A 13586-nucleotide genomic window follows, 5' to 3' on the forward strand; every position below is an offset into this window, starting at 1 on the left:
GGATGGCCTCAGTTTTGAGACATCATGAAGCCAAACCTATTTGATTAACACTTTAATCATGTCATTCCCACTTCTGTCTCTAAACAGAGCCAATTATGATTTTAGCTTCATCAACACTATTCTGGCTTCTATTCCCTAATCCATAAAATGCATACAAATGTCATCAAGAGGTTAAGGTTGTGAATTGGCAGAGCCCTCACAGAGTAGCATGTAGCAACTTAAAAATGAAAGTACACTTTCATCTTGGAAACTGTATTAACTAAAATATTTCAAGTGACTGAAATTTACATAAATCCACATGGGTAAAGTTCATTTATCCATGAAACGGTGCAGAAGGATGGAGACAGAGATACATATAAAAAATAACTTTATGTATGAACATTTAAAAACATAAAACAATACTATGCTTTCATTACGATTATGTAATATGTAGTAAAAGTATAAAAACATGGGCAGGAAGGTTTCACACGAACTTCAGGGCAGTGTTACAGAGGAGAGAAGAGGGAGGAGAGCAATGAAATTGGGAGAAGAAACAGAGGGGAGTCCCAGTAATGAGTGCATGGATATCAAATACAGTAACCCAAAAAAAACCCACTTGAAGTAAACATGAAAAATGTTAACAACAGCTGCAATATCTGGGCAGTGGACATGGATGCTGGCTAAATCATTATTTGTGCTTTTATTTTTTAAGTATTTCACCTTAAAAGAAGAATACCTTTCTGCAGAAGCACAGATGCAAAGAAAGGTATCTGTTACATCGCAGTTTATAACATTAGAAATTTGAAAGCAATTTCAATATGGGAAACTTAAATTGTTTCCAAAATGTTATAATCAAACAAGATCTTCCTTTTCTATTAAAAATGATTTTAACTTTTATTTATTCACTTGGAAAGCTGTTTGTGATATATTGCTAAGTGGGGAGAAGAGGTTATCCAAACAGTCTGGTCTGATTTTTATTGTATATTTGTTCTCATATGCATAATAAACAAGTTCCAAAGGTGTGCATCAAGAAATCTGTCAGAGCTATGACTGGGATGGTGGAATTAAGGCAGCTATTTGTTTGTATGTTTTAACAATGATTAAAGATTAATTGCAAAATAATTTCATCAGAAGTCAGCAAGATGCAACACTGTACCAGAATTCTGTGGTTTGGAATGAACTTCATAAAACCCCAACATGAAGATTATATAATAATAGTAGGGCTTTCACCCATTTCTACTCCAAAAGCTTAACTCTTGAAAGTATTTAATAGTATTTCACGTATTCAGATTCATCTGTGGACTGTGCTTTTCTACCATGAGTCTCAGAACATGTATCAAGTAGTTACCTGTCCTGTCTCATTCCAACACCCCCTCTGAAATGTGTAATAAAAGAGCAAATAAGGGCTTCTATATTAAAGAACACCACAACGCACACACTCCCCTCTCTTTGCAGGAAGAGGTGCAGGCATCCCCCTGACAGCCGCATCCTTCCTTCTGGGATATACTCATAAAATGACAATTATTTCAGGGCCCTCAAACCCCATTCTACTTCTAAATCCTAGAAGGGAATTTCAAAGGCTGTGGACATCTCAGTAAGTAGAATGACATCGATACCTTCTCCTTCTTATCTTTTGATTTCTTCCTTTCCTTGTCCCCTTCCTTGTCTTTCCTAGAACTCATTTGTTTCTCCTTGTTCTCCTTGTTCTCTTTCTTCTTCTGTTTCTTTTTCATTGGACTTTTTTCTAAGCCATCATCCTAGAAAACAAACAAGGTTATCAGCTTTTGCCACAAACTTTACATTTCCTCGTTTACTTTCTAGAAAAAAAAAGGCACTGCCCCCAATGGTTCATCACTGTGTCCACAGAAGCATGTTCTCAAGCATACAGCCTTAAAGCTATGTGCTTAAAGTGAAGCCTGTTGAGGCAGATGCTCTTCACTTACATCTTCTCTTTATTTCTCATAGCAACCCTTCGACACAGGCATTATCATTCCCATTTCACAGATGGAAAAAACCGAGGAACAAAGAGATTATATACCTGCCAGGTAGTAATTGGTAAGGTCGCTAGTATTTGAATTCATGCATGCTTGACTCAAATCCATGCTAGTTCACATACCCACTGCTGATCCTCCTGGAAATAACCTCAAAGGGCAATTACACTTGAAGATTAACAAAATAAAATCCCATAATGTTTTCAGTCACTGAAACAGACTGAATGCTAGCAAGTTACTTTTCATTTTGCTTAGACCAGAAGTTATAAATTGACAGGCCTTGGGCCAAACCTGATCCACAGATGAGTTTTGCTTGGCCCAACAATGAACTGCACAACAGCTGCCCCTATACCTTAGGCATGGAGCTCCCTGGTTAACCACAGTCTCCACCACTCCCTATCACTCCCAGCCATGAGGCTGAGTGTCAATTGCCATTTATCACTGAAATTTGCATGATTTCTTTCATTTCCTTCCATTACAAATTTACTTCTATTATGAATTTTCAATTGCTTATTTTAAATGAATAACTATATTCCTCTCTCACAGGTTAAGCAAAGACATAACATAGTTTCTATTTTTATTTTATCTACTCTGGCATGTAAACCAAACACATTTCAAATGACTTTATACCAGTTGGCACAATAAAATAGTTGAGATTAAAAGTAATCTCAACTGAAATCCAGCCTCATACCTTTACTTCTCCCTCTTCTGATGGATTATCTGAGTGTCTAGGAGATGAAAACTCAATTCCATGCTCATCTTTCAGCCTCGGTGCTTTGTTTTCCTTCTTTACTCGAGGCTTCCGCTTCTTTAATTTGGCCTGGAAAGGGTAAGAAAATGATGATAAATCAAGTCCCTCAAAAGCATGACCAAATAACATCATGATTCTTTGAGAACAGTAGCAGCCATATAATGCAAACAAGGAAACTCAGAGAAAATTCAGAGGAGTGCAACCAATTTTACCTGAAGTAGAAAAAAAGAAACTATAGGCCTTATAAATCTCCTATGCCACACAAAAACATCCATATCCTTGAACCTACTGATTCCATTTTTTGGAATTCAATCTAAAGATAAAATTCAAAAGAAGAAAAAAAACCTTATGTACAAAGATATAAATAGAGATAATATATAAAATAAGAGTAACATTAAAAAAACTAGAAGCATGTTATATCTAAAAATAATGAAAAGGTGTTCATCTACTCAAACAGATACAGTTATTTAAGTAAAAACATGATGCAATCTATCTCTCCAGAACCTAATTTATAGAAGATCCTCAACATGTTACGTGAAGAATGACATTAATTATGACACTACTACGCAAAAAAGGACAAGGTATGGGACAGGATTTTTTTCTAAAATTTGCCTTCTTCATAATATAGGGAAATTAATACAAATGGCATAGCTCTAAGAGCACTTAACGAACATGCACACAAAAAGGCTGCTACTACTGGCTGTAACTTATAGTATCTCCTAACTGTGATTCTCATCTTTTTAGGCCTGAATTGAAATGAAAAGTTGGGGAAATAAAAGCTAAAGTTCAGATAAGTCCATTAGTAACTCAGTTGAAATTTTTCACTGAGCAAATAAGGCAACTCTAACTGAAGTCCAGTTTCTGAATTAACTGTGCATCCTAATTACCCATTTTATCCCTGGGACCCATGATTACAAGTAGCCAAGTATTAGCTGTAACAACAGGCAAACCCAGTGATATTTACACAGTACTGAGAACTATATTCCAAAATTGAGGAAGGAGCATAAAGACACAGCAACAGTATGTCTAGAACAGTGACACTGGGAAAAATGAGGACTATTTTGAGGCAATATTTGAGGAGAATGCCAAGATGTTTAGGTCAATTACTAAATGAACATTCCTATCATTACCCAACCAAACCATCATTACTGGAACCTCAATACCAACACCTGACAAGGAGAGGGTTAGTGTTCTGTGGAGATGCCTGGAGAGGGCATCTCTTCCCCTACCTAACCTTACAGGGGCTGGAGCCTCAGACCCCTGGACGGTGCCCAGCTGGCAGCTGCACTCACCTCTTCCCCTCCCGTCACGGCCCCCTCCTTCTCCAGACTCTTCCTGAGCAGCTTCAGCAAGTAGTCCGCTCGGGTCTGCAGCTGCTTTCCCTGGGGCTTTTTATCTGTCTCCACTGGCAGGATCTTCAACAGGAAAGGAAGAGAAGTACCCGCCACGGCCCATGGCCCGGTTAGTGGATCAGGATAAACAGAGATGACAAACAACTGAGCAGTCCTTTCCCTCCCCACCACCCAAAATACAGATAAAGCCTCAGATCCTATCTCATGTCCATGGCTCCCAGTCACTGAAAATCCCTTATGAGCCGTTCTCGTTTTACAAAATGGGATGGAGAAATCCAGCTCTCCCACTGGCTCCTACCTGTGCTGTTAACAGGGTAGAACAACTCAGGTAGGAGGGGCTTGTTGGCTTCATCTGCTAGAGCATCCCAGCCGTCGTGGATTTCCTCCTTCCAGGAGCAGGGAATCCCTGGAGCTAGGTTAAAGCTTCGTTTTAGATTGAAAATGCTTCTTAGAGCATTGCTGGAAAGCACTGAGCTATGCCAGGACACAGCTGGACCTCTCAGGCCAGACTGGATTTGGTCTCAGTGCTTATGGCAGGGTGCTGTCACCCTCTGAGAACATTGCACCTGGGATGAGCATTGTTTGACGTGCCAGGAAAAGCCCTGCCAGGAGCACAACATGGAGCGCATCCTACTAAAATTTGAGCCAGCTTTCCCTGCTTACAGCTCTGAGCACGGCCTTACTATACTTGGTAGCCTGATGTGCAACGGATAGGGTGGGAGGCTCGATTTTGTGGGAGAAGTACAGCCAGAATTTAATTCCATTACAAAAAATACCAAGGTATGGCTCGGCTCATTCTTTCTTCATGTGTAGAACTGAAATATGGCTGTTTCAAATATTGTTTAAGAAAGTGCCAACAACTAAGACCGAGGAATGCTATTATTAATAATCTTACCCTGGTATTTATTGCAATGAGATTTGACCTACAATAAAAATCAGAATTTGAAGACTTCTCCTATAATTTCCCCAAAATTTCACCTGGCTATTATCGTCATCTCTGAAATAGTGCCACAGTCCACTAAAGATGGTAATGTTTCCAAGGATAAAGAAATCCCAGGAATTTACTATTGTTCTAATTTCCAATTTGATCCCCACCCCCCAGAAAATAGTTAAAAGTAAGTAATCAATATAAAAATATTATACAACAAATCTTCTAGACATCTCCAGCATCACAGAAATACTTACTTTGTCAGTTAACTTAAGCTCTGGATCCGTTTTAATTAGCTCCCAGTTTCCATAGCCGTGTTCATAAATTCCTAGCAATAGGCGAGAATCATCCTCTACTCCCCACTCGACATCAAAATGTGCAGCTTTGACACGACAGGTTAAGCAGTATCTGAAAAGATTTCCAAAGCAGGAGGACATTAGAGGAGGGGTCTTTCTGATTTGGGAATAAACACCAATGAGCAAAGCACTCTGGTATGTTAGAGAAAAGACAATGAAAATACTACATAACTACACATAACTGTAACTTCAAATCTGTTTTCTAATGGCACAACCACCCATGCATAGGCATATTATTATACTCACTTTTTTTTTTCCTCAGGGTCTACAGGGATAGATTTATGCAGCATCTCAAATTCTTCTTCATGTTGGATAATAGATTTCACATTAACCTGAACCCCAGATATCTTGATAGTTGGACCTCTCTTTTTCCCTGGTCCTTTCCCTAAAGAACACCAATTTCATATTCGTTAAGTGAGAATTCGCTGAAGTTTCAAAGAAAACACAGGTCAACAAATCCTGAACTCTTATTCCCTCAGCATATATCTCTGGTTTATGGTTAATTCAAAGATATAATCAAGGCAAAAAATTTTCTCAATTAATGTTTGTAAAATAATCTCTAAACAATTCAGTTTTTTAAGATTTAGAATTTTTTAAACCAGTAGTGTTTATAATTGTATTTTAATCTTCCTATTTGTTTTATACTTTGGCTCTAAAATTAATAACATTTATGAAAGAAGATTTTAAAGGAGTAATATTAATGCTGAAGTTTTTTCTTTTGTTTTTCTAACCCATCAACAGATTTTGAAGTGCTTTAAAAGGTGATCTTTTCATGCTTCCCTGGTGGCGCAGTGGTTGAGAGTCTGCCTGCCGATGCAGGGGACACGGGTTCGTGCCCCGGTCCGGGAAGATCCCACATGCCGCGGAGCAGCTAGGCCCGTGAGCCATGGCCGCTGAGCCTGCGCGTCCAGAGCCTGTGCTCTGCAACGGGAGAGGCCACAACAGTGAGAGGCCCGTGTACCGAAAAAAAAAAAAAAAAAAAGTTCTTCTCTACTAAAAAAGTATGAGATCAAGTTAATACCTAACACATTTGAAATGATGAACAAAAGAAGTCATGGAAAGGTTACCCTAGCCCTAGTTTCCAATTAAAGTAATCCTAGAAGTAAAAACAAAGCAGCCAATTCTAACCAAAGAGTCCAAATCAAAATGCATAATGACACTTGTCTGTGAGGGAAAAGATGGCTCAGAGCCTAAGAAAAGATTTCTTTTTTTAACATTCAAGTCGATGAAATGGCACTACAATTATAAATAATTATTGAGGGATTCTCATATAATCCACTAGAATTTCACTTGCAAATGCTATTCCCAACAATACTGATGAGTTCTGGAACAAAATGTGGCAAAATGGGAAAGGCACCTCCTCTGAAGATCAGAAATCTGGGATTTATTCCCGGACCTGCACAAACTACCCCCGTCCCCTTTCCCCTCTTCACTTCTAGTTATTAACCTCTCTGGGTCTGTGTTTCCTCATCTGTAAAATAAAAAGATTGCAACAGAAAAATGGGCAAAGGATAAAGAGACAATTCACAGAAAAGGAAATACAAATGGTTCCATGTGAAAAATACTCAACCTCATTCATGGTAAGAGAAATGCAAATTAAATATATAGACATAGCCTTTTTAACCTCAGGTTGGGAAAATTCAAAGATGTGAAAATATGTCAGTGAGACTAAGAGGAAACAGACACTGCCATTCTAGTCAATGCTGGTGGGAGGATATGGCGCAAATGGCATACACACAAGATTATTTACCACAACACCATAAAGCAAAAGATTGGAAAGCTAAATGTCCATTAACAGGATACTAATTCTGTAAATCCATAACAGATTATGTAGCTCTTCAAAAAAAATTCAGGCAGTGGAGAAAAGATTAACCATCTTTAATGAACGGTGTTGAAACATATAGTAGCCATATAGGAAAAATTCAAAATCCAAAAAACCTGGATGCAATACCAGGAAAAACTCCAAGTGAATCAGAGATATAAAAGTAAATGAAATCACATAGGTATTGGTGGTGGTGGTGAGGGGGTGATCTTAATGACTTCCTTTATACCCTCAGAGTAGAAAAAAAAGATTTTTTTTAGTTTGTTACAATATATTGAATATAATAGTTCCTTGTGCTATATTAAATCCCTGTTGTTTACCTCTTTTACATATAGTGTGCATCTGCTAATCTCATACTCCCAATTTATCCCTTTCCCCTTTCGTAACCATAAATTTGCTTTCTATGTCTGTGAGTCTGTTTCTGTTTTGTAGAGAAAATGTTTTTAACTGATCAAAATCCAAAACAACAGGATAAAAGATTGATAAATTTGACTATATAAAATTTTTTTAAAGTTTTTCTGTACAAAATACCATAGCAAAGTGAGAGGACAAATCACAAACTGGAGGAGAACACTGGCAACTCTTATCAGAAAAAGAGATCCTGGGACGTCCCTGGTGGTGCAGCAGTTAGGAATCCACCTGCCAATGCAGGGGACACAGGTTCAATCCCTGGTCCAGGAAGATCCAACATGCCGTGGAGCAACTAAGCCTGTGAGCCACAACTACTGAGCCTGCACTCTATAGAGCCCGTGAGCCACAACTACTGAGCCCGTGTGCCACTACTACTGAAGCCCGCATGCCTAGAGCCCATGCTCCGCAACAAGAGAAGCCACCGCAGTGAGAAGCCCATGCACTGCAAAGGAGAGTAGCTCCCGCTCACCGCAACTAGGGAAAGCCCATGCGCAAGCCCATGCGCAGCAACGAAGACCCAACACAGCCAAAAATAAAATAAATAATTTTTTTAAATTCCTTGTATTAAATCTTCTTAAAAAAAAAAAACAAGAAAAAGAGATCCTAAAAATTAAGACCAACAGCTCAAAAGAAAATGGGCATAATATATGTACAAACAGTTCACAAGTGGCCCTCAGAAAAGATGAACAACCTTGCTCATTAAAAGAAAAGTGAGGCTTCCCTGGTGGCGCAGTGGTTGAGAGCCCGCCTGCCAATGCAGGGAACACGGGTTCGTGCCCCGGTCCGGGAGGATCCCTCATGCCGCAGAGCGGCTAGGCCCATGAGCCATGGCCGCTGAGCCTGCACTCCCGGAGCCTGTGCTCCGCAACGGGAGAGGTCACAACAGTGAGAGGCCCACGTACCGCAAAAATAAAGAAAGAAAGAAAGAAAAGAAAAGAGAAGAAAAGTGAGATGCCATTTCCCAACTGTCAGTTTGGCAAAAATCCAAACATTTGACAATACATTCTGTTGTGTATGAATATACATTGTAGGTGGCAATGTAAATGGTATCAGATTTATGAAGAAGTTGGCAGTATCTAACCAAATTACATATGCATTTTTCCCAGGACTCAACAATCCCACTTCCAGAAATTTATCCCGAAGATATGCTGGCAGAGATATGAAACAGCATATTCATTAGACTATTTATTCATTGTGGCTTTATTTATAGTGGCAGAAGACTGAAAACAACCCAAATATTTATTACCAGGGGACAATAAAGTGTGAATTAACATCTATCTACACAGTGGAATACTGTGCAACTGTAAAAGGAAGAAGGTATGAACTCTACACAGTAAGATGGAGTGAATGCCATATGTGAAAATAAGTAGGTGCAGAACAGAATGTAATGTATGATATCTCCTGCATAATAGAGGAAATAGACACACACAGACTTGAAATTTTAAAAAGAAACACTGGAAAGATAAGCCCAAAGCTAATAGAAATGATTACCTACAGGGGAGGAAGAGAACAGTACTGGGGGGACAGGAATGAAGGCAAGGTTCTCTCATCGTTTTCCTGGTTTTGTTCTGACTTTGGGCCATGCAAATGTTTTACATAATTAAAGAAACAAAGTTTCATCAAAAGGAGAAAAGTAGTCCCTAGAAACTGAAAAGAAAACAAAAGATACTAAACTATATATTAAGTTGGTGGCATAACCACACAGAGAAAAGAACGATTTCAAATAATTTTAAAACATAGTACTTTGTGTACTGCTAATGAGGTGTATTTTAAGGACAAAAAGAAACACAAATCAAACTCTGCATTAAGAAGTCTTATTGTTAACAGTAAAATTAGGGGGATTCCCTGGCAGTCCAGTGGTTAGGACTTGGCGCTTTCACTGCCATGGCACAGGTTCAATCCCTGGGCAGGGAACTAAGATCACACAAGCCGCACAGCACAGCCAAACAAAGAAAGAAGCAAAAAAACCAAACAAAAACAGTAAAATTGGTATTAATATTTGGAAACGTGTATAATGTATAAGAAAAATACATGATTATGTTAACATTTTTAGGAACAAAATTTTCAACTTACATAAAGAGATATCAATAATCTTATATTAGAATTGGAAATGTGAATCTGGACTCAGGAATATGCTAAATGCCAATTTATAGAAAATACAGGTATATGGAAACAAGTTAAGCAATGCCAGAAGGAAGCAATCAACCAGATGCAGAATGTGAACATGCAGAGAAAAGAAACATGTGGAAAGGAAGGGACTGTTACAAGGAAATATCTCCAAATATGCTGTGAGATGGACAAGGAAAGATACAGAACAGTGTGCATGCTACAGCATCAATTGTGTTAAAACAAACAGTAGCTATTCAGTTTTTGAACATATGTATTTTTATATTTCTAGAAGGAGACAAAAACTAGGGATACCTGTTTTTCATTTTTGAGCCATGTGAATGTAATACTTATTCAAAACAATTACACGGAAAAAAAAAACACTGTAAAGTTAAGATTTACTTTTGGATGTATTCTTGGCGCTATAAAAGCACATATTTGGATCACTGTCCAAACCACTCAAGTTATTTAAGTTTCTTTCATGGAAAAAAAAATCCCAAAATGTTTTTGACTATGTTCAAGATATTTTAAAATTCCATTACTTTTAGTAACAGCCTTAAGAAGAAAATTTCAAAGCACAAATACTTCTTTACTTAATGAAATAGCTAACACTGCAAGCCAGATGTGATGACAAGCACTTCACATGTATGGAATTATTCAAGTGACCATCCAAACCCTTTGAGGCACAGACTACTACTCTATTTTGCACATGAGACTGTTAAGAGGCTATCACTTGTCTCAGGTCTTGCAGCTAAGAAATGGCAGGACCAAGATTCCAGGTAAACTGGGTGCCTCCAGGGCCTGAATACTTAACCACAGATGACAGAGCCTCCTGTGAGTAACGTCAGTGAAGGGTGACAAAAGAATGGGGGCAATGGCACAGATAAACCACAGTCCAGTGAACTGTGGAATGACCACACCCTCATCTTTTTGTTTGAGGTTCAACTATAAGGGTGTCCTTTAACAACAAGGACCTCAGCTCTCTCCTGACACCTCCTGCTTTTAAAGGACAGGCAAAAGCACTCTTGGTGTATAAGACAAAACACACTACAGGTCGAATCCAATTACAACAAATTCTAGTGCCAAGAGAGTCTCACTGCAACAAAAAGGTTTACAATATTCATCTACTATTTTTATTCTAACTAATTCTCTAAATCCTTTAAGTTTATCACAACGAAACATGTATGTATATCCAAGATAATTACTGATGTTTGTGGTCTGTAATGTCCTCACTTACAGCCAAAATGCAAATGTGTCCACTCAGCTTTACCCACTCAGGTCTTTACATCATTCAAACCAATCTAAACTTTCTACAGTAACATTAAAATAAATCATTCATCATGTTCATTACTTTGCACCTTCTGCAAATCAACTTCATTTGTGAGTAAATCTTCGGAATCTTAAAACTGAGCTCACGTAAAGGCAGGTGAGAATACACACCTCAAAAAATTAGGAATGCATGGGATATAAGTGTGTTCATCTTTAAAAAAAAAAAGAAAGAAAAAAAAGATCCTTAGCAGCAGAGATTCCAATCCACAAGTGCCAAGTCTTTGAGAATCACTGAGGGAGACATGCTGACTTACCCTCACTGGCATTTTCTTTCAGCTGCTCTTCGTATTCTTGCATTGCTGACACACAGCTGTTGTGAATCAATTCCCCTAGGCGCTTCAGATCTGCCACAGACTTATCTACCAACTCAGCATCACGTGCTATGCACTCCAGCCTAAGGAAAGACAAATACGGGGATACCTCAAAGGCCCTGTGCCCATGTTTCTAATGTCACGTGAGCTACCACTTGGTTTCACATAAGCTTGCTCCTACAAAGACACTTTTCTCTACATGCCTTAATTGATCGTTCCAACAAGAACCCTCGGACAGTGACTGACGACTTACTTTCCATCATAAAGAATTTGACTTGGAATAGTCCACAAAAACAGACTAATTTCAAAAAACAGAGGGGAAAGGGTTCAGCTTTCTTTATTAACTAAATGCACTGTCTGATAACAGTAGCAGGTGAAGTACCCCAAAGCTATTTGCACTAGTTTGTTTCTTTGTGCTCACTTTCCTTTCTCTAGCCTACTTTCATTCACTGCAATGTTCCTAGAAGCAAAGTACAGTTACATGTACGATATGTTTCATTGATCTCCAAGTCATCTGGAGCAGGTGAGTAAATTAATGTCTAAAACCCAGGCTGTCAAAAGGTGCCAGACCTTAAAAATGGAAAGTAGAACCAAAAAAAGAAACCTCTACAATACAGAAGTGAAAAAGAGGTAGATAAGGAACTATTATATTACTAAGCTTACCGTTCAAGAGGGAGACCAAACTTCTTATACGCCTTGATGAACCTAAGAAAATAATCAATAAATCACATTAAAAAAACAGACTTCAGCTATATTAATGCAAACACATCCTGTGATGAAATATGAGCCATAAAAACTGTCAAAAAGAAACTGGGCCCAATCCTTGCAACTGCCATTAGTGAAATAAAGTTGGCCTTTGAAAATGGCCAGCTTAAAATAATGAGTGCTAAAAATCTATTCAAACCAAAGATTAACTTTATTCTCAGTGACTGGTCATGAAACTGCTTAGGGACATAATCGAGAAAGGTGACTTAACTCTAGTACTATCATTTTTAGAAGGTACAAGTTTATGGAGTTCAATAGATAATAAATGATTTAAAAACCAAAACCTCTTATAATAAAATCCAGTACAGTTAAGTGGTCTATTCAGTCCATTACTGTTGTTACTTTCAATTCCATACTACAATATTTTCCTTTACTTTCTGGTCAATAATACAAATATAAGGTTTTTAGAACAGCTTCAAATACTTTTTGTAATGAGGCAAAGTAAAATAAACATATGATTTTAAACTTTTTAGGCAAAACTATTTTGGAAACTCTGACTCCTTCTGCCAAACATTGTCTCCAGCCAAAAATCTAATCTATTCTTCTACAAGTCTCTAGCCTAAACCATGCTATATATGCCAATCCATGTGTAATCCACTCCCCTCCCTAGAGCCAACCACTAGCACTTTCACTAAAAAAGCGAGATGCCATGATATATCAAGGGCATCACTGTAACATGCCAAACTACCTAGTTAGATAAAAATGAAGGGAGAGATACTATGGAGAAAAAAAATGAAAGAGAGGGCACGGGAATTAAAGAAAATGGGGGATGAATATAACAATAACTAAGAAACAATATTAAAGGAACAGCATGGATTAGGAAAGTACTATGTGTGAAAGCAAACCTGAGGATTATTACTCCACTCTACATTTCTTCTTCTTGATATATACTGAAATATTTTACATCTGAAATAATATGCCATTTGGGATTACTTCAAAATAATATTGAGACAGAGAAGCATTCCAGGAATGGTGGAGTAAGGACCTCTGAAAATCTGCTCCTCCATAAAAGCAACAACACTGGCAAAATTGTCAAAATCAACTTTGTTAGAATGCTGGAAATTAACCAAATGCTTGCAGCCATCTTATGAGCATTTATTCAAGAAAATGGCTGAATCTCAGTATGAACAGTGAGCTCTCTGGCATTCTGACTTGCTCTATTTCCCATGCCCTCTCCACAGCTCCATGACTACACCTTGAAAACTACATCTTCCCAACCACTGCAGCTGTGCAAAGAAGCAACACAGCAGCCACTAGAGGGAGCAGAACAAGCCTAGAGCTCCCCAAAAGCTCTTTCCCCAGAGAGCAGTGCTATTTGACCTGACTGACAGCACCTGAGAAGCTCCATTCTCAGACTTGTCTTCATTTGACCTGACTCTGTATGAAGAACACTGTCTGGGCTTCCCTGTTGGCGCAGTGGTTGAGAGTCCACCCGCCGATGCAGGGCACACGGATTCATGCCCTGGTCTGGGAGGATCCCACATG

The 13586-nt window shown here is 38.4% G+C and overlaps 1 protein-coding gene across 11 annotated transcripts in view; it reads right to left on the reverse strand.

Annotated features, from left to right (window-relative positions):
* CHD2 (chromodomain helicase DNA binding protein 2) overlaps positions 1-13586 on the reverse strand; it is a 135879-nt gene that overhangs the window by 28250 nt on the left and 94043 nt on the right. For all 11 annotated transcript variants that reach the window (XM_067029553.1, XM_067029550.1, XM_067029549.1 and 8 more), the window contains 7 exons: positions 12000-12041; positions 11280-11419; positions 5604-5742; positions 5259-5409; positions 4014-4136; positions 2662-2790; positions 1596-1736 (listed from right to left, as the gene is read on the reverse strand). In XM_067029553.1, coding sequence (XP_066885654.1) covers positions 1596-1736; positions 2662-2790; positions 4014-4136; positions 5259-5409; positions 5604-5742; positions 11280-11419; positions 12000-12041 — 865 coding nt within the window. The remainder of the gene's footprint in view (positions 1-1595; positions 1737-2661; positions 2791-4013; positions 4137-5258; positions 5410-5603; positions 5743-11279; positions 11420-11999; positions 12042-13586) is intronic.

This window comes from Kogia breviceps, chromosome 3, assembly GCF_026419965.1.
Source record: "Kogia breviceps isolate mKogBre1 chromosome 3, mKogBre1 haplotype 1, whole genome shotgun sequence".
NCBI lineage: Eukaryota > Metazoa > Chordata > Mammalia > Artiodactyla > Physeteridae > Kogia > Kogia breviceps.